The following is a 20,029-nucleotide window of genomic DNA, read 5'->3' on the forward strand; positions in this document are numbered from 1 at the left end:
ATTAATCCGAAGGTAGGTGATAGTATACGTAGAAAAGACGTGTCCTGTGCCAGGGGCCAAAGTTAGCAGTCGAGCCTAAGAAGTCGTTACCTGAGCTATTCGCCATGGTGAGAAGGATTAGTGATCGTGCTCCGAACTCTGAGTGTGACCGGTGCATCTCGGATGTTGTCTATGTCATTAAGCAGCCCAGACAACTGTGTAGGGAGTTTCAAATTTCAAAGACTGTCGATTCTTCTGGCGCTCGCCCTGGGGCTCAGGAACGGACGCAGGTGATCCGACTCACGACCACCAAGTCGGGTCGCCACATTCTGCGCGAGCTCGGCTTCTTCTCCTCGACGACCAGGGATCCACCGAAGTTGACACCGGTTCTGCACGAGATCCGGCACTTCATCTCGATGGCTCCTATTCCGCGAAACGTACATCCTGACCACAACAGAGGCAGGCGCCTTGCCCGGGCGACCGCCCTTCTCCAGCACATAGACGGGAAAGCGGTCGAAGTCACGCTCGTGGGTGCCGCCGCCTACCGCAAACACCAAGCCTTCGCCGTGGTCATGGTCTCATCGACGCAGCGGACCCTTAACTCCGCCGCAATCCTCACCCTGAAACCCTGAGGTGGCGGAGCAAGTAGCCATAGCCCTTTGTCGTGCTCGACAGCAAACCGGAAGCGATCTACAGCGATTCCAGATTGACCATCAAAGCCTTCGAACTTGGTGTCGTATCCGACCAGGCGTTACGCATCCTCCGTAGCGCAGATCCGAGCACCCCCAAGCGCCACACTGTTATCTGGTTCTCCGCCCATTTCGGTCGGGTGCCGGGCGCCCCGCCCATCCTCAACGAGATCGTCCACGACGCTGCGTGCGCGCTTAGCGACCGCGCCGTCCTCTGGCAACCCCATCTCGTCGAGCTAGAGGACAACCGGGACGCACTCATTAAGTACTGCGAAATTACACAACACTTCTATCTGGGGCACCACATCTTTCCGCGTCCACATCCCAAACTTTTCAGGCCGCAGGCGCTAGCACTACGCTTACTACAGACGCATATGTACCCAAACCCCGCCAAATTACTCGTTTTCTATCCCGACGCGTACCCCAGCGACACGTGCCCCTCATGCGGAGACACGGCGACACTCGCAATCATGCTCTGGAACTGTATAGACGCTCTTCCCGACTCCACCTCAGACAATTGGCAGAAGACCCTCAGAAGCTCAATACTCGCCGACCAGCAACGGGCTGTCCAGTAAGCCCGCGAAGCGGCTGCCAGGTACTCCTTGTCGGTCCCTACGTGGGAGACGCTCGCTACGCGCTAAGCGCGTCCTGCAGGTCCATAATGAAGTTTTCCAGTCCAGTCCAGCTGTTCCTCTTCTGATGACGATGATGATTATGGTCATGAAACAGCGCCTACCGTAGAGACCGACGAGGAAGAAAGTAAGTCGCGAAAATACAAAAACTATATTTTGCATCGGTTATGCACTTTCTGGCGAACTCCCACTTATAAATTTTTGGTGCGGTGGAAAGCCACTTAAAATATGTGGAATATATTCGGTTAAAATGCCGTCACGTGCAGTTGACAAAGCAAGACGAAGTTCAAAATTCATGGCAATGAAAGCAGCAGCAAGAGATGACAAAACGTCTGGGAAATCTGAGCAATCTACATCCGTGAACAATATGAAAGCGAGCACCGAAAATTGCATATGAGAGGACCAAGCAGCATCTACCGTTACTCTGAATGTCCAGTCGGAAAATAACTTGTAACGTATTTATGCACCTCGCTCTCGAATCAATATATACGAAGTGGTTGTAGCTCGAACGAAAATCCCGCGTTGTTTTTTAGTCTTGCTCACTACCTAGCTCGCCGCAAGCTTCGAAGCCGCTGTGCAAGTAGCAGGTGTGTTGTACAGTTGCCGGGCCCTGCTTAAATATTCATAACTTCAGACACGGAAAAAAATAAACGCCGCACCCTGCTCTCATGAGGTTCAGTGCACCGGCTGTGTTACTGAATCCATGCCGAAGAGCACAGCCACAGATGTTACCTGCACGTGTACTACTAAGCCTTACAGCAATGTTGTTAATGCGACGAGTCTGAAGTGCCCAAAAACGTCATTACGATCGTATTCCTGGTGTCTTGATAGAATTAAGCAATGCTCCGGGTCTAAAATTCAGAGCTGAGGAGGAGAGCTCAAGAATGACGTGCGGAGGAAATTATTATTAAAAACTGTAGCTTGACTTCGCACTAAAGCAGAAAAAGATCCTAAATATCAGCTCGATTTTTTTTCTCTCTCTCTCTCCGTTTATTCAGATTATATGAAGCATGGAGACAGTTTCCTCCGGATTCCAAGAAGAATCATCAGTGGTGACTAGCGAATTTATATTTAACGAAAATATGGGAAATGTTATGCGTGTTGTACAGGGAACGCTTAAATTGTATAGGTTTATCAGGGGCTTGAAATTAATTAACAAATGCTTGTTTTCTTCGCTTTGGAAGTGTTACACGAAGAGCATAATTGTTTGTGCTTTGCCCAGGGTGAAGTAAACGCGGCACTGAGACTGAATTTGCCCACAAATTGTGTGACGTGTCGTGTGTCTAAGTTAGCCAGCATCGTTGTAGAAAAAGAAAGATAGTAAAAAAGTTAGCTTAACATTTCAGAGTTCTCTACGACAGTTTTACATGCTTCTGAGTGTCCTGCCAGGACTGAATGCTGCCGTGAGATCCCATTTCGCAGAAATGGGGAATGTTAAGTGAAATGTAGGTGGGTCCAGAATTGAATATTTGTAGGTTAATTACGAGGTTTCGAGATAGTTAGCGAATAATGCCGCTAGCGTTTCTGTTGCAATGAGTGCACCGGTGAGCAACCATGCGTATCGCATCTCTGGAGCATCGCGTATTTGTCGAAACAATTTTGAAACTTCGTCAAACGAAACCGTACAGAATTAACAATAGCTTCAAGAGGCTAACCAATCATATGTCACCCACCTTAACATTCACACAGCCGAATGTCACAGACCGCAGCGAAAGCCGAAGCATCGATTGCGATAGCAAATTAGTAGTCAACCAAAACACGTAAGGATAGTAGTTTCGTCGGCCATATAAACTTTTAAACACTCTCTTACTAACTAAATTAACAAGCATGGTGTCAGCGCGTACAGCCACACATGCACACATCACACTCGATGACCGCGGACGGTAGCTGTCAAAACGCAGGCGTGAGGAATCGCGGCAGCAGCAGCAAGCGAAGTGACCGTCGTGCTGTCTATCACTTCAATGCAAACTGTGCGGCGACAACACAGCACGCTCAAAGCTACGAGCCGTCGGCTCACCTAGACTCTGCGCCCCAAAGCAGGATGGTCTCAAGATAAAACGCACGCGGCTGCGCCATACGCAGTTGCTGCCGAAGTATAACGTCCCCCCCCCCTCCCTGCCTACTTCCTCTGCCCCCGGTACCTAGCACGCGACGGAAGACGACCCGATTCCTCCCTGCTTTCCTCACTTGCGCACGCATGATTGAGCTGCGATCGTCGACTCATACTTGGCAAACTTTCAATCGCACATACGGCATAAGGCGCGCGACGACGGTGTTATCGCCCGTGTACTTTATATGAAACTTCACAGCAACGGCGGCGACGACGGCAAAAATGCGCCTGGAGTGTTCATATAATTGCTATCGCAATAAAGCTTGCGGTGTACAATACATATGCAAGGAATAAAGTTAGAACGTAATCTTTTCTGTCTTTATTTTTTTGCGCTACAAGAAAAAACATAATTAGTCGTAGAACCGTTTCTGGAGATATCGCACTGCCAACAATATGCAATGATATCGTTCACCCACGCGGCACACCTATCGAACAGAGTGAACAGAAATATGTTTACGCGCTTTTAACATTTCTTTACGAATTACAGCATGTAAATTACAAATGGGTACTATTCTCATTGTTATGTCTTACTAGGTGTATTTTAATGAAGTATGTAGGCTTATATAAATTTTATAAGTTATCCTTCGGGCCTGCGAATGTGATAGCACCTCAGTCGCGCAAGTCAAATGGGCACTGAGAAAAGGCGTACTTACTACAGTTTAACCTCGACATGCACTTGTACAATGCGCGTTAACCGAGAGTACAGTTCGCTAGACGAAGAACGAGATAAACTTCCACAACATTGGCCTAGGTGTCATACGCCAGCCCATCAAAGGACCTTCACCCTTCCACGCAGCTGTTGACGACGCCAAGAGTGCTTCGCTGACCTCCGCTATATATAAAGCACCTCACAAGCTCACCTACCACGTTTCAAAAGATTACGTGCGAGCCGTGCTAGAGGAACGAGAAAGCACGCGGACAGCAGATTTGCGGCGAGTCTCTCGTTGCGCCGCCAATGACAGGGCGGGCGAAAGTCGAGCGCCCAGGGCGTCGAGGGTGAACGACATGAATGGCGCGCCGCGCCGACGAGTCTCCGCCGGCATCACTGGCGGGGATAGTGTCACGAAACGCGACCGTCCAACTCCCGCCGCCGTCAGTCGGGCGTCGAGCCACCGCGGAGCCGTTTGTCGTGCCTCTGATGGAGCGGGTGGAGAGGACGGCGGGGTGTCAAGTTCGTTTGCCGTCGCAGACATACAATGTTTCGTTTCTTCTTTTTTTTTTTTGCGAGTCGTGCCCGAATGCTATATTTGCCACGGCGGGTCGCGCTTTGATTTCGGGTCGTCTTGAGTTGGTGCCTGTGTCCTTGCTCGCACTGCTGTCAGCTCGCACTTAGGAGGTCAGCGGCTCTGGCAAGAAAACGCAGCGCAGCATCCTCGGGGGCTAATGATTTCGCGTGTGGCTAGTGGATAAGATTACCTTGAAAGAGAAAAAAAAATGCAATTGCGATGAAAGTTACCGAGGTGCGACGGCGATAGCTGGTGCTGGATTGCGCGCCGTAAGGTACATCGTGTTATCACGCAGTGTAATCGGTCGCGGTCAAAATTTGTAGCCTGTATGCGTAAACAATCTATACGTTGTACTTCCCGTCTGTGGTGAAGCTCTGCGATAAGAGGGAAACGACACTAACGTTTAGTTAAAATTAAATTATGGGGTTTTACGTGCCAAAACCACTTTCTGATTATGAGGCACGCCGTAGTGGAGGGCTCCGGAAATTTCGACCACCTGGGGTTCTTTAACGTGCACCTAAATCTAAGTACACGGGTGTTTTCGCCCCCATCGAAATGCAGCCGCCATGGCCGGGATTTGATCCCGCGACCTCGTGCTCAGCAGCCCAACACCATAGCCACTGAGCAACCACGGCGGGTTTAACGTTTAGTCCAGTATATAATCCAGAGCGGTAAGTTAGCCAAGGACCCGGCTTCCTCAGTCCGGACCCTCAGCTAACAGGGGGGCCAATATTTTATTCGGCAGTGACATGTGCATGGGCATGAAACAAGAGTTGAAGAAAAGGTCGTTTCTATATGTAGTCTCAGACTGCTTGGGGTGCCGGATACACTACATGCGCCGAGGGATGGGATAATATGGAAGTAAATGAACTCTTTACATCAGCCACATTGGGACAGTTCACAAGTTGACACGTGGAATGCTACGAAGAAAAGAATTGCAGTAAGGCAAGAGTAGCGCCTGCGGCACCTGCAGAAAGATAACTGTAATGGACGCGTGCGAATAATAAAGGAAGCGTATACAAAACACACGTCACCACTAGCCTGCAAAAAGGTAGCTGGCATTTATTGGTGGCTGCAACTTCAGTCTTTAGTGTCACCATGCTTTCAGCAAAGCCGCTACACGAGCACAACAGAAGCTGCTCAAAAAAAATGAACGAACAAAATCTGACAACCTGCAGCGCATAGTTCGAAGCTTGTGGAGCATTTTGCCTTTTTGCATCGAAAGGTACGATCCAAAGCTCTACGACGAGTTTAGGACTAAGCCTCGCATAAAATACGGCCATTGGCAACTACACGCGCCTGCCAAAAAAAAAAGAAGAAAAAGAAGAACAAACAGGAACTTTCAAGTGACCATATTTCATCTGCCGATTCCAAAGTGCCTCCTTTTAGCCCTTTAGCCCTTCCTCCACCCCAAAATTTTTTCGTGCTGTCCATGCACCGCTGACCAAAACAATCCCCTGCGCCTGAAATCATTCTAGATTTTGTAAAGAATGTCTTTTGCACACTGGAAATGACATCTCAGCGCTTACATTGCGAACTCGGGCTGGATTTCGCGGCAACGCCCATGTAGCTGGAGTCACATAACGCAAGGAGCCCCATGCGAGCACAAAGTTTCAAGGGCGTTTTGAAGGCGAGCAGGCTCGTCGCGGCATCTCGCGGAGGCCGCGGAATCTACGGAGCGCATGGATTTCAATTCCGTAACTTTATGGGAATAAAGTTCTCATAAACTTTTGGTGCGAAAGGTGCATTGACATCTAAAGTCATGCTTTAGATTTTCATTTCCGGAACTTTGTCGGTTTAACATACTTACAAACATTTGGCGCTGAAGGTCCATTGATGTTTCTAAAGTCGTACATCGGAAGATGCAACAAGACAAGCCAAATCAACACACTATCAGACAAGTTATCAGACGAAGGTTGTGGTGGTTTATTTGTGCTGTCATGTCACAGAAAAAAAAATATTACTATTTTTTTCACTATATACGCCAAAGCATTCATGTCAACACACTATAGGCAACAAAGGTAACTACGTTCTTATTTATTTTTCTACTTTGACTTTTATTCGCGAGGACCACATTGAGCCTTTTCAATTTTCTTGTTCTCGCTATCTGCGGGCGGCGCGAGTCAGCCAGAGGGCGTGCGTTTTTCTCGTGTTGTCCCGACCACCTCGCGGCGCACTTTGGTGAGCGTTCGTTTTTCTCTGGGCGAGTGTATTTTCACCTGGCAGAGTTTTGGACGCCTTCTGGCTAGCATACGAGAAAAGGAAACAATGGTCACTCGCCGTCATCACTCTGGGGGCTCTGCGGATTGCAACGCGTTCGCTTGAGCGCAACCTTTCCGGAAAGTCTTGTCTCGCCGGTGTAGGAAAACGAGCACTACGCGTATGTTTCTCTGTGGACTAAGCGTCTCACTTTTTCTTCGATATTCCTTCTGTAGCCACATTAGGCGCCCAAAGCAGGCATTCAATTTTTTCCAACATGCTTTCCTTCGTTTTCTTTTTTTTAAATTTCGGGGCCCTCACCCCACAAAAGCAAAAATAAAGACATTGTTGCGGCGCAGCGAATTGTCGCATGGCGAAAGTTCGATTTTGTTACTTTTTTGTTTGCGCAAAGCGATGAGCAGTGGGATGCTTCAATTGCTGGATACTCTTATTATAGCGATAGCAATTAGGGGGACACTCCAGGCGCATTCCTGCCGTCGTCGTCGTCGCCCTCATGTTCCGTATAAAGTCCAAGGGCGATAACATCATAGCCACGCGCAGCATGCTGTATGGCCGAGTGTAAACGTAGGGGGAGGTGAGGGGTTGGCATGGGTGAGCCGACGATGGTGGCTCAGTCTTGTGTGTGCAAAGGAGAAAAGCAGGGAGAAGGCGTGCCGCGTTCCTTCGCGCGCGTTCCGTCAGGGTGAGTGGAGGGAGTGGGGCGGGCCTTAGGATTCTGTGGTCTGTGAATTTGTGATTTTGCAACATGTTTATTTGCCTTGTTTGACGCATTGCGTACCGTGAATTTTCTTAGATACAGGTTTTGTGTATATGTGCAGTGAACTTTGTTCCTAGAGACACTTTTTTGCCCTATATCAAGCTGTATCTCCGCATTTGTATATTCCATTGTATCTTCGCATTTATAATGTGCGAGGGCGAGTGAAACGAAAGTGAGCCAACCAGCCCCGCGCAATAATGGTTCAGTTCATTGTCTGCAAGGCATGCGCGTAGCACACAGGCATCTCTCATTTACGAAAGTGGCACGTAGGTGGGAGGATAAATATTCTTTAATGCGCTCATACACTGGGTTGCACATGTTTGCGTGACATAATTGACGCTCCAAAAGTTGAGCAGCGTGGTGTCGTGAGTTTTCTGACACCTGAAGGTGTTTCCCAAAAAGAAATTAGTCGCCGTATGGCTGCCGTGTACGTTGAACATTGCATTTCACTGGCCACTGTGAAGCGTTGGCAGAAACGGTTCAATGAAGGACGTGAAAATTGCAAAAATGAACCAAGACCGCGCCGAAGCCACCGTGCAATCACCCCCAATGCAATGGAAAAGTTTGATGAGCTGATTAGACAAGAACGGAGGATAAGCATCGATGAATTAGCAGAGCGTGTGAACATCAGACACAGTTCGGTTCACACCATAATTCATTATCATCTCGGTTATAAGATCTTGTGTGCGCAACGGATGTCCAATATTTTGAGCTACCGCCAGAAAACGGAGAAGTTCGGCGCTGCCTTGACTCATCTGATCCGGTATCGCAATGAGAGTGACGAGTTCTTGTCTGCAATTGTGGCCGGGAACGAATCATGGTGCCACTATACTACCAGCCTGAAACACGATGGCAAAGACTACAGTGGAAACATTCGAATTGACCACCCCCAAAGAAACCAAAGGCCGTCGTTTCCGCCGAAAAGGTGTCGTTGACGTTTTTCGATCATCAGGGGCTATTACTGATAGAATTGGCTAAACCTGGAGGGACTATCAATTGTTTGCGATATTGTGAAACGCCGGATCGGCTGCGTGTCGCAATGAAGAACAAACGACGTGGAAAATTGACGAACTGGGTCATGTTGCTCCACGACAAGGCCCGTGCCCACAACGCTGATGTGACAACGCTGAGCAATCTCGTGGTCGAATATAGCGGGTGATAGCCATGTTTCCGTGATGGCCACAATGGGCTTCTTCGATTTTCGGAGTTCTGGGAGCCCGCTGGCAGCCAGACGGCCGCCAGCTAGTTCCGGTTCTGAGAGGAAATTGCGTCATTGTCAGGTGGGCTGAAATTTGAAGGCGAGCCTCAGTTCGTAAAATCGAATGCCGCGGAAGGAGCGCCGGCGTCGTCTGCTCGCTTGCGCGTTCTCCGCGTGTAAACATGATTGCCGAAGAACTCCTCCGAGTGGCTGCATCGCTGTTCAGCCTGCTTTTCGCGAGATCATCCCGTAATGACAACGCCGACGAAGATTTCATCGGTGATGAGTTCGCATTAGTTCTCCATTTAACGAAGCTGCAAAGACAGGATCGGCACAGGGTGCCTTTGTACGTTGAAAGTGTCGTGCCAATGTACCTGGAATTTGAGTTTAAGAAGTTGTTCCGGCTCTCAAGAAGCACGTGTGGAGCCCTGGTCGAGGAGTTCGAGGCGTCGAGCTACTACCCAGAAGGTACCCGAGGACGTCCCCGAATTTCGGCCGAGAAAACGGTTCTTATTGCGCTAACGTACATAGGCACGCAACAAACTATGTATCACATTGCCGACAAGTTCGATGTCAGCGAATCAACCGTCCACGCTGCACTTAACCGTGTCTTGGATTTCATCTTCTCCATAAGTGCGAGAGAAGTCTGCTGGCCTGACCGCGACGAAAAGGAGCGGAGCAAGCGGGCGTTCTTGGGGTTGGTTCGTCGCAGGTCGGGACTCCCGGACGTTATCGGTGCCATCGATGGATGTCACGTCCGCATTTCTAGGCCGTCGGAGTCTGAGCAAAGTTATTACAACAGGAAGAAATTCCACTCGATCATTCTTCAGGGGGTCTGCAATGCAGATATGCTGTTCATCGATGTGTTCATCGGAATTCCCGGGAGCGCCCACGATGCTCGTGTTCTCCGGGACAGCTTCGTGTACGACGAAGCACCGGCCAATTGCGAAGGTATGAAATCACCTCATTTCGTTACACTAATGCATATTTATTATAATGCAAAATTAAATTAAGTATAGCACGCAAGGGGTCAGAAAATGCATGCATGTATGCCCACAGGCAAGTAATGAATACCCTGATGATGCGTAGAAGCTCGAATGTTTGATATAGCTGTATATATTTTCGTGTCATATTCAGTCTGTGTGTGTTTCAATTATTTTATCACCATACATTAACCGCCGCAGGAGGCTATCTGTTGGGGGACGCTGCATATCCTTTGACGACGTGGTTGCTGCCACCCTACCGCCAGACTACGGCGAACTGGCAGCCATGGATGAGTGCCTTCAACTACGCGCACAGTAAGCAGCGAGTAGTAATTGAGGGGGCCTTCGGAATCCTCAAAGCGCGGTTCCAGCGGCTGCTATATATTGATGTCGGCAGCATCAAGCAGGCGGTACAGATTGTACTTGCAGCCTGTGTGCTGCACAACAAGGCTCGACGATGCGGCGACGTCGTGGAGGACCTCGAGGCGAGCGACAGCGGTACCGACGTCTCGTCTGCTGAACCCGCCGAAGACGATGACGCACCAGCCCTGTCGGCAGCTGCCTTCCGCGACAGCATCGCCCAGAGCCTCTAAATCACGACCTACTGTATAAGGGTTCCTGATAAGGGTTCGTTCGCAAAGGTTATTTACATTTGTGGCTTGACTGTGATATATATTCTCTTACTGCACTCATGGCACACACACATATACGTTTCGTTTTTTCAGTATCCGTCCACTTGCGTACCTCTTTTTTTTTCTTTTTACTTTGCTTTTATTCTCACGCATTGATCAATTGAAACCAATATAATTTTCATATATGCTCCTGTTATATATACCTGCACTAGTTCTTTAATATTCACGTGTCTTGCAATTGTGCAGAAATTTAATCATATATACTTCCAGCTTCGTTTCTTCATTGTATGCTTACTTTTGTAATGTCGAGCGCACACGTGTATGTACTTTTTCTTGCTTGTTCACTTCATCCTCAAGAGATATTACTCTTGATATATGCAACTCATTGAGATTCTTTAATTGTTTGTATACATTCTAGTATTTTCATGTGATTACTGTGCCATTGTGTTACACAATTTGTGCACCCTTTTGATAACTAATTTACAATTTGATTAACTATTCATCCGAGCCCACATTATGCCTGCAACCTGGGGTTGTTTACTACGTGCTACATCTTGGAGTACATGCACGTGATGTTCCCTTTTTGAAATGCAGTAGTAGAAATATGAAAGGCAGTCAGCCTTTATTCTCTTAATGATAAAAATAACTTTCATGGCTCTTCTGAACCAGGTCTGTATTGATGATGCTCAGTAACTGCAATAAATATACTTTGCACTTGTATTACTCATGTATTCTTTGCGATGCATTCACACGTGCATACAGCACGTGTTGGCACTACTACATCATTGACTAGTGTATTTTCGTACTACAAGTTTCCGAACAATTGCCTCACTGCATGCATATTGTTTCTTTATTGAAAATCCTACCAGACTAGATAAATATTGCCAAAATTTCAATACAAAATTAGGGGCTCTAAATTTATTTAGCCCACACTATACATGCTAGGCCACACTGCAACATGTAAACTTGTTGCATAATGGCCAGGATTTGGATAATCAACAACCCAAGATTTTTTTTTTCAATGAAATGTTTATTCCTTGGATAAATTTAACTCGCACAAATAGAATAATTCACAGATAACAAAGGTACAACACTACAGTTAAATGGCACAAAAGAATATATAACAAGTGAAAAGGAACAGTTGATATGAAAAAAAAGCACAATGCAACAAATAAAATGAACATTATAATTTAAATATGAAGGAAAAGCTAGGCAACAACAATTAAAGCGTGCAAAGGAACAATAAATGAAAAAGAACAATCTATACGATTGAAAAGGTGCATGCAATAAAAGAATTTAAATGAACGTTATAATTTCTTGGATAAATTTAGCTCGTAGATATAGAATAATTCACAGATAACAAAGGTACAACACTACAGTTAAATGGCACAAAAGAATATGTAACAAGTGAAAAGGAAACAGTTTATATGAATAAAAAAGCACAATGCAACAAATAAAATTAACATAATTTAAATATGAAGGAAAAGCTAGGCAACAACAATTAAAGGGTGCAAAGGAACAATATATAATAAATGAAAAAGAACAATCTATATGATTGAAAAGGTGCAATAAAAGAATTAAAATGAACATTATAATTTAAGTATTAAGGAAAGGCTAGACAAAAGAACAGTATATGTAACAAATTGAAAAAAATTATATGAATGAAAACAAGATGACATAAATAAAATAAATTATAATTTAAATGTTATGAAAAAGCTAGCTATCATCAGGAGCAGGCTGCTGCTGCTGATGTACAACAGCATCTGCCACCTGCTTCAAGACAGCCAGGGCCTCCTGCAAGACAGCCAGGGCCCCCTGATCAAGCCTCATGCGCTCATTGTGGCGCCGTTCTCTGTTTTCTTCCGACTGCTTTAGATAATTTAGAAACCCTTCTATAAGCACCCGGTTTGGATCTTGTCGAGGTCGTCTTCCTGAAGGGCCCTGTGGTGGTTGCTGGGCAGGACTCAGCTGCTGGGCAGGACTGGGCTGCTGGGCAGGACTGGGCTGCTGGGCAGGACTGGGCTGTTGTGCTGGACTGGGCAGTGGTGATGGACAGTCTGGGTCCAGCTCCATCACGTCTTCCGATATGCTGCCCCTACTTGTCGTTGCCTGGGGACTCTCGATTGCTGGCGACTGGGGGCTTGAGACAGCTGACTGGGCACTGGTGGCAAAATATTGTGCCCCAAGTTCAACTGTTTTACAAGATAAACAGCATTCTACACTGAACAACTAGCAAGCAGTAATAATATTACTTATTACCTCATCACTTAATTACAATAAGGAATAGGTGCTATTTAGGCATGGAAGCTAGGTGATTATTGATGGTATGCACACAATGCATTTCCATAAGAAAAAAAAATGAATTGTAACTTGCCTCAATACTCGTCGACGTCCTGCCGCCGCGACGTAGACAGGATTAAACGAGTGCATAGTCTCGAAGACCTCAGCCAGCTGCCTGAAAAACCGAAATCAAGGCTACTTTTGTGCAAGCTTTTAATTGGCAGACTGCTTTTTGGCATGTACCTTCATAAATAATAAGTTGACGGCTATACAACGGTGGACTCATTGGAATTAAGCTGAAATCTGGTCGATTTGCTTATTTATGAAGTAGTTTCTATTTTTGAGCATCAATTAGGTGCCCACAAAAGAACACAGAGAAAAAGTGTTTTAACCATGCAGAATATATAGCTCGAACACTCAGCCATGCGAGAGCATTATGTCGAATTAAGTCGAACTAACATGCAGGGAAGGGTTTAAAAATGTTTTCTCACTCTTCAAAGTCGCAGGTCCTCCGGTCACTGCCAGACATGCTGTTATGTTGCTTCACTAGCCTGTACTTTTTTTCTAGCGATCTCCACTTATTTTCTATTTGCGAAAAAACCATTTCGCAATTAAACCTCTGATTAATTGCGTCCGCCAGCTTTTCCCAAACCTGTCGTTTAGATTTCTTCCTATTTCTTAAATCGGATTGATAGCTCTTGTACATTTCAATAAGGAACAAAACTTTGGCCTCGGGCCACATCTCCTCTGCCCTCTCCTTTGAGGGACCTGGGACTGCATCTTCTGTCGCTCCATAAAGAACTCGAACTTGCACGCCTTCTGCAACAACAAAACCACGCTGCGCTAAGATTGCATGAGAAGCTACACAAATAGTAATATCGCAATCATGAGAGGAATAGTTTACTGTACCTGCGGTAATGTAGACCGGGTTGCCGTTTTCTGTGATAGGAAGTCCGTCATCATTGAGGGCCGGGAAAATTTCCGTTTCTTCGTCTCCGAGGAGCACTCGTAGAGACATCCTGCAACGGAGCGAAGTGAGCAAGGAATCGGGAGCTGCAACCGCGACGTCTTCGCTAATTGTAGAAAAAAAAAAAGAGGATACCACCCATTAGAAACAGGAAGAGATATCACCACAGAAACCGCAAAAGGCGCCGCAACGTAGAAGCACCTAGCCGCAACCTGCGAGACACAAATCAGATGTACGTATACGCAGGACGCGAAAACGAAAGGAGACAAGCGCTGACCAGCAAGTTAAAAGTTTGCCGCCTCGCCTATCGCACCATCTCACAAGTCGGAACACAGTTTAGAAGATAACGACGATACGCGCGCAGTGAGAAAACTCTACACGTGAAAATGATCATATCTCCGAAAGCTGGCAGCGACCGCGTCGCTCACCGGCGTTAACGATGTTTGCGGTCTCTCATCATACACTTTGACAAGACGCGGAAAAACAGGATGTCGGTAAATTTGCGGTGCGGGAATGAATGTCTACAATCTGCGTGGAACACGGCGAAGATAACATGCACACATGTGAGCGCGGTGCGCTGCACGGATAGACGCTTTACGGTAGACACACACACACACAGGTGACAACACAACTTCCATTGCTCGCCGCGTCTCGTATCGCACCGCCTCGCAAGGCGGTACGATGCATTAGAACTTTATAACAACCGAAGGTGACCGTAGCCAGCTGGCTGAGCGAGGTAAAAAGGCCCTTAGAGCCTGCGCTGCGATCCGTCAGGTCCCCACAAAGATGGCGGCGAGCTCCCATCGCCTCTTTTAGTCGTCTGCTAGCCAGAGAACTTCCAGAGAGCAGCCACACCAAAATCGTCCTGGCAGGTTCTGGCAGCCCGCGGGTAGCCAGAACCGTCCAGCCCGAGCAAAACGAACGCCCGGCGGAAGTGCGTAGCGCGGTGGGCGGAGCAACCAGAGAAAAACGAAGACGCTCTGGCTGGCTCTGGCAGCCCGCGGGTAGCCAGAAGTGGAAAATCGAAGAAGCCCAATATCGGGCTCGTAGTCGGCCAGAAGGCGTTCCAAGTCTTCTGTTATATTTAGGACACTGCGGGCGTTTACATTTATCAGTGTTAATCTTTTGATTGCACGGCTTGTGCCGCTTGTGCAGCTTGTGCGGCTCGGCGGGTGATTCGGCGGTTTGCATCTGTGTAGTTTTTTTTTTTTTGCATCGGTAAATTTGTCCTTCTTTTCGTCCCAAATATTGGCGCGTTTGTTAATGTAGAGCTTGTCAAAAGAAAGTGATACTTCTTCCTTTTTTTCACGGTTTGATTTTGCACTATCCCAATGTTTCTTCCGTATGCCTTATTCTTTTAGAGAAGTCTTCACCAATTGAGTAGTCAGTTGTTTTTAGTTTGAAACCTCGGCTTAAGGTTGCTACTTTTTCTCTGTAGTCAAGTAACTTCATTATTACCGGTCGATTTTTATCTGTGGTGCGTTTCCCCAACCTATGTATACGCTCGATGACAACTTTTCTCTAGTCCCAGGGTGTCTTCGATAATGTCTTTGTTCACAGTTTGCTCTAACGACTCGCTAGTTTCATAGTTTTCTTTTTCCTTTAGGCCATAGATAATTAGGTTAGATCGCCTACTGCGGTTTTCTAGGTCGTTAATTTTTTGTTGAAGTGTGTCTATAACTTCGCTCATACAGGCGATTTCTCGTGGCCAGGATTTAACTCTATTTTCAAGGACTGCAAGGAGGTCAAGCTTGTTTTCTATGTCTACTAAACGTTTTTTTTAATACCTTTGATGTCGGCTGCAGTATCCTTCAGCTGTTTTGAAATTTGGGTTAGATCGGGGCCAGGGTTAGTTTCAATATCGCCACCTAAGGGCAGCAATTTTCTCAAGGCCAAGGCGACATCTAGAACCAGGATACAAAACGGTGGGCACGGCAGCACTAGCAAGAAAGGGTCACTTGAGCGGATGCAATATCCAAAATCCTTTCTCACCTGTACAATGAATGCAAACGGGTTGTTAGCATGCCGCATGCTGGCAGTGCCACCGTGCCTAGTGTTGCGTTTCGCCTGCGACACGTGGTTTTGCCGGCGCGACTGCGGCGGGGCGGCAGACATTTTGGCCCGATCGTCGTCGCCGCAACACTCATCGCCAGGTGTTTCCAGGCGCGACTGCGGCGATGCGACCGCCTAGGGATCATCCTCGCATTCCAGTCATTGTGCCCGAAACAGGCGATGCCAAAGCAGGGATCTCATTCCAGTTATTGGGCCCGAAACAGGCGATGCCAAAGCAGGGATCTCGTTCCAGTCATTGTGCCCGAAACAGGCGATGCCAAAGCAGGGATCTCATTCCAGTTATTGGGCCCGAAACAGGCGATGCCAAAGCAGGGATCTCGTTCCAGTCATTGTGCCCGAAACAGGCGATGCCAAAGCAGGGACCATCCTCTCATTACAGTCATTGTGTCCGACCGGCAGCGCCACGACAGGGTGCTACGAGATCGTGCTCGACATGGTGCTACGGCATCGCTACGACAGTGTGCGTCACCATTAGCCCATTGTACATTCACGTGCTCGTCTTTTGAGGGGTTCCTTCTTGCCCTCAACTGCGAGAGTATAAAAACAGCTGCCCCCGGACGCCAAAAGGAGGGCTCCGATTTCTTCTGTTGAGTGAAGTGCTCTCCCGTCTCTCTACTTCGGTCAACCTGACCGCCAACTCTTTGCGATGTTAAAATAAACAAGTTGTTTCGTTGTTACCAGTCGACTCATGCTTTGCCGGGACCTTCGGATGCTTCCAGTTGTACCCCAGGCCGCCAGGCCAACGCTACCCTTGGGGCTTGCGACCCAGGTACAACCACGGGCGTCAGCGCCGAGTTCCCAACAGATCGTACCAGCGGTCGGATCCCAAACATCTGGTTGCCAGCGGTGAGATCGCCTCCGACTTCAAACAACTGTCTGCCAGCGGTGAGATCGCGACAACGGAGGCCAGCAGCGAAGAGATGCAGTTGACGGTATGCTGAGCAGCTCAACGACGATCCGGGAGCAGTGCAACGAGCCCTGTGTGACGACTGGTTGCCTGCAGCGGAACGACTGCGCGGAATTCCTGCCTGCGAGGTTTGGTGAGTGCGGGACTTTCTTCTTCTGAGCTTTGCCAGGCTTTTTGTTAGTGTCAGAAACAGAGCTGGTAATTGTGGTTGTCGTTGCTGCCGGGTTAGTTTGCGGCAAGACAATAGTAAGCAGTAGAGAAAGCAGCATTCAGAGCAGCCATGGATTTGAAGTCGTTGCGCAAACCGAAATTGTTGGAGCTTGCAAGAGAGTTGGGTCTGGATGTCTCAGACAAACTAAGAAAACCTGAACTGCTAAAGGCTATTCTTGAGTTAGAGGCTGAGGATGACGAGCTGTCGGAATGCCTTGAGACTATTGAGGAGAGGTCAAAAAGACAGGAGCGCGAACTTAAAGAGCAAAAAGAGAAACAGGAGCGCGAACTTAAAGAACAGAAAGAAAAAGAAGAGCGTGAACTTAAAGAACAGAAAGAAAAAGAAGAGCGTGAACGTAAAGAACAGAAAGAGCGAGAGCAACAAGAGAAAAAAGAAGAGCGCGAACACGCTTTGGAAATGAAGCGTCTTGAGGTAGAGATGGAACGCGCTCGTAATGGAAGTCAGGCACACGGTGCAGGAGAACGCGTATTGTTCAAAATGACTGACCTGATGCGGCCGTTTAAGCTTGGAGAGGACATTGGTTTGTTCCTGGTTAACTTTGAGCGAACGTGCGAGAAGCAGGGGTTCTCTCGGGAAACGTGGCCACAGCGCTTGCTCACTTTGTTACCCGGCGAGGCGGCCGACGTAGTCGCTCGCTTGGATAGAGAGGAAGCAGAGGATTTCGACAAAGTAAAATCGAGTCTGCTAAAAAAGTACCGGCTGTCTGCGGAGGCGTTCCGTCGGAAGTTTCGGGAAAATGAGAAAGGCAGAAGTGAGTCATATACAGAGTTTGCGTATAGGCTTATGTCGAACATGCAGGAGTGGCTCAAAGAAGAGAAAGCGTTTGGTGACCACGATAAAGTTCTGCAGTGTTTCGGGCTAGAACAGTTTTATAGTCGGTTACCGGAGAACGTGCGATACTGGGTCTTGGATAGGCCAGACGTGAGTACGGTGGCTAGAGCCGCTGAGCTAGCCGAGGAGTTTGTGACGCGTCGAGCTCGCGGAGCTAAGGACGGTCAAAAGGGTGAATTTGGCTCGAAGTTTGAGAGGCCGAAGTTCACACCCATGAGAGCAAAGGGGAACACGCGTAGTGCGGATGCGAGTGGAAGCAGTGCGACCGAACCTAAGGAGACGGCGGCAGCCGAAGCCGAACGCAGAAAGCGGTTCGAGATGAGGCGAGCGGGCGTTTGTTATACGTGCCAGAAGCCGGGTCACTTTTCGGCGCAGTGTCCGGAAACAACACCAAAAGTTGTGTTTTTTTCATTAGGCAGCACTGACGAGAACATGAAGCTTCTCGAGCCTTACATGCGAGACCTCCTCGTGAACGGGAAAGAGTGCCGAGTGCTTCGCGATTCCGCAGCTACGATGGATGTAGTTCACCCGTCTTACGTAGAACCCCATATGTTCACGGGCGAGTGCGCATGGATCAAGCAAGCCGTGGAAGCTCATAGCGTGTGTCTGCCGGTAGCAAAAGTGCTTATTGAAGGACCTTTCGGAGCGCTTGAGACAGAGGCGGCAGTGTCATCTATGCTGCCACCCCAGTACCCGTACCTATTTTCAAACAGGTCCGATCACCTCCTGCGCGAGAAGGGGCTTTTGTTTGGTGAAGCTAGTGTTCAGGCCTTAACCAGATCGAAGGTTCGGGAGCTCGCTGCAAAGGCGGTAGTTGCGGGGCCGACGTTATCAAACAACGAAAAAGGGTCAGAGGCGCAGCAAGCTGATATTCCGAGCACGCCCGAACTGAATAAACTTGAGTCTGTAACGTTAAAGGCGCCAGATACTGGAGAGGAAATGCCCGACACGGGAAAGTTAGAAGAGCTATCTACTGATTTGCTCATCGCGCCTACGTCAGACGGACTTGATAGGTTGCTAAAAGTCAGCCGGTCGGCTTTGATAGCCGAGCAAAAAAAGGATGGCAGCCTGGAAAACGTGCGCTGCAATGTCAAAGAAGGTATCGCCAGGAAAACTGCGCGTTTTGTGGAAAGGGGTGGAGTCCTGTACCGGAAGTATCTAGACCGCCGAGGAGTGGAGTTCGATCAGCTGGTCGTGCCTCAATGCTATCGTCAGGATCTGTTGCGCTTGTCACATGGGGGTTCGTGGTCCGGACACCTAGGAGTTAAGAAAACTAAGGACCGTCTCTTGCAAGAGTACTATTGGCCAGGGTGTTTTCGGGACGCAGACCCTTTCGTGAGGACATGTGACACTTGTCAGCGGGTGGGCAAACCAGGGGACAAATCGAGGGCGCCGTTGAAATTGGTACCTATCATTACGGAGCCTTTTAGATGGCTCGTTATTGATACTGTGGGACCTCTGCCGGTAACAGCCACGGGGTACAGACACATTTTGACTGTGATCTGCCCAGCGACAAAGTTCCCTGAAGCAGTGCCGCTTAAAGAACTCAGCTCAGTTGAGATAGTCAATGCACTACTGTCCATATTTGCGCGAGTTGGTTTTCCTGCGGAAATCCAATCAGATCAGGGCACAGTGTTTACTAGCGCTTTGACGACAACTTTTCTCGAAAGGTGTGGGGTAAAGCTGCTACACAGCTCAGTGTACCACCCACAGTCGAATTCCGTTGAGAAGCTCCACTCCGTCATGAAGCGCGTGTTGAGAGCATTGTGTTTTGAACATCGAACTGACTGGGAGCTGTGCCTGCCTGGGGTGATGTTTGCTTTAAGGACCGCGCCGCATGCGGCTACGGGGTTTTCGCCAGCTGAACTGGTGTACGGTCGCTCGCTTCGATCTCCGCTTCGCATGCTTCGAGAATCGTGGGAAGGTAGGGGCGACGACCCAGTCGTGGTGGAGTACGTGCTTAAGCTCCTCGAACGCTTAAGAAGGGCACAGGAGTTGTCAGGTGAAGCAATGGCAAAGGCCCAGCAGAGGGCCAAGGTTTATTATGATCGGACAGCCAGGGCCCGTCGTTTTGAGGTTGGCGATGAGGTCATGATATTGCGCACATCGCTAAACAACAAACTAGACGTGCAGTGGGAGGGCCCAGCACGAATTGTTCAGAAACTGTCGGACGTTAACTACGTGGTAAGTCTGCCAGGAAAGCGGAAAGCACAGCAAGTTTACCACTGTAATCTGCTCAAACCTTATAGACAAAGGGAAGCAGTGGTGTGCATGATGGTAAACGTTCCTGAAGAGCTTCCGGTCGAGCTTCCG

General features: G+C 48.2%; 1 protein-coding gene across 1 annotated transcript; it reads right to left on the reverse strand.

The window, feature by feature from the left end:
- Positions 1 to 11,385: 11,385 nt before the first annotated feature.
- On the reverse strand, positions 11,386 to 14,490 carry LOC142585058 (uncharacterized). The gene is made up of 4 exons (XM_075695517.1): positions 13,616 to 14,490; positions 13,198 to 13,525; positions 12,801 to 12,881; positions 11,386 to 12,587 (listed from the first exon to the last, which is right to left on the reverse strand). Exons 1-4 carry the CDS (start codon positions 13,722 to 13,724, stop codon positions 12,143 to 12,145), a joined length of 963 nt encoding a protein of 320 aa, XP_075551632.1. The 5' UTR covers positions 13,725 to 14,490; the 3' UTR covers positions 11,386 to 12,142.
- Positions 14,491 to 20,029: the final 5,539 nt, after the last annotated feature.

Source organism: Dermacentor variabilis, chromosome 6, assembly GCF_050947875.1.
Source record: "Dermacentor variabilis isolate Ectoservices chromosome 6, ASM5094787v1, whole genome shotgun sequence".
Lineage (NCBI taxonomy): Eukaryota > Metazoa > Arthropoda > Arachnida > Ixodida > Ixodidae > Dermacentor > Dermacentor variabilis.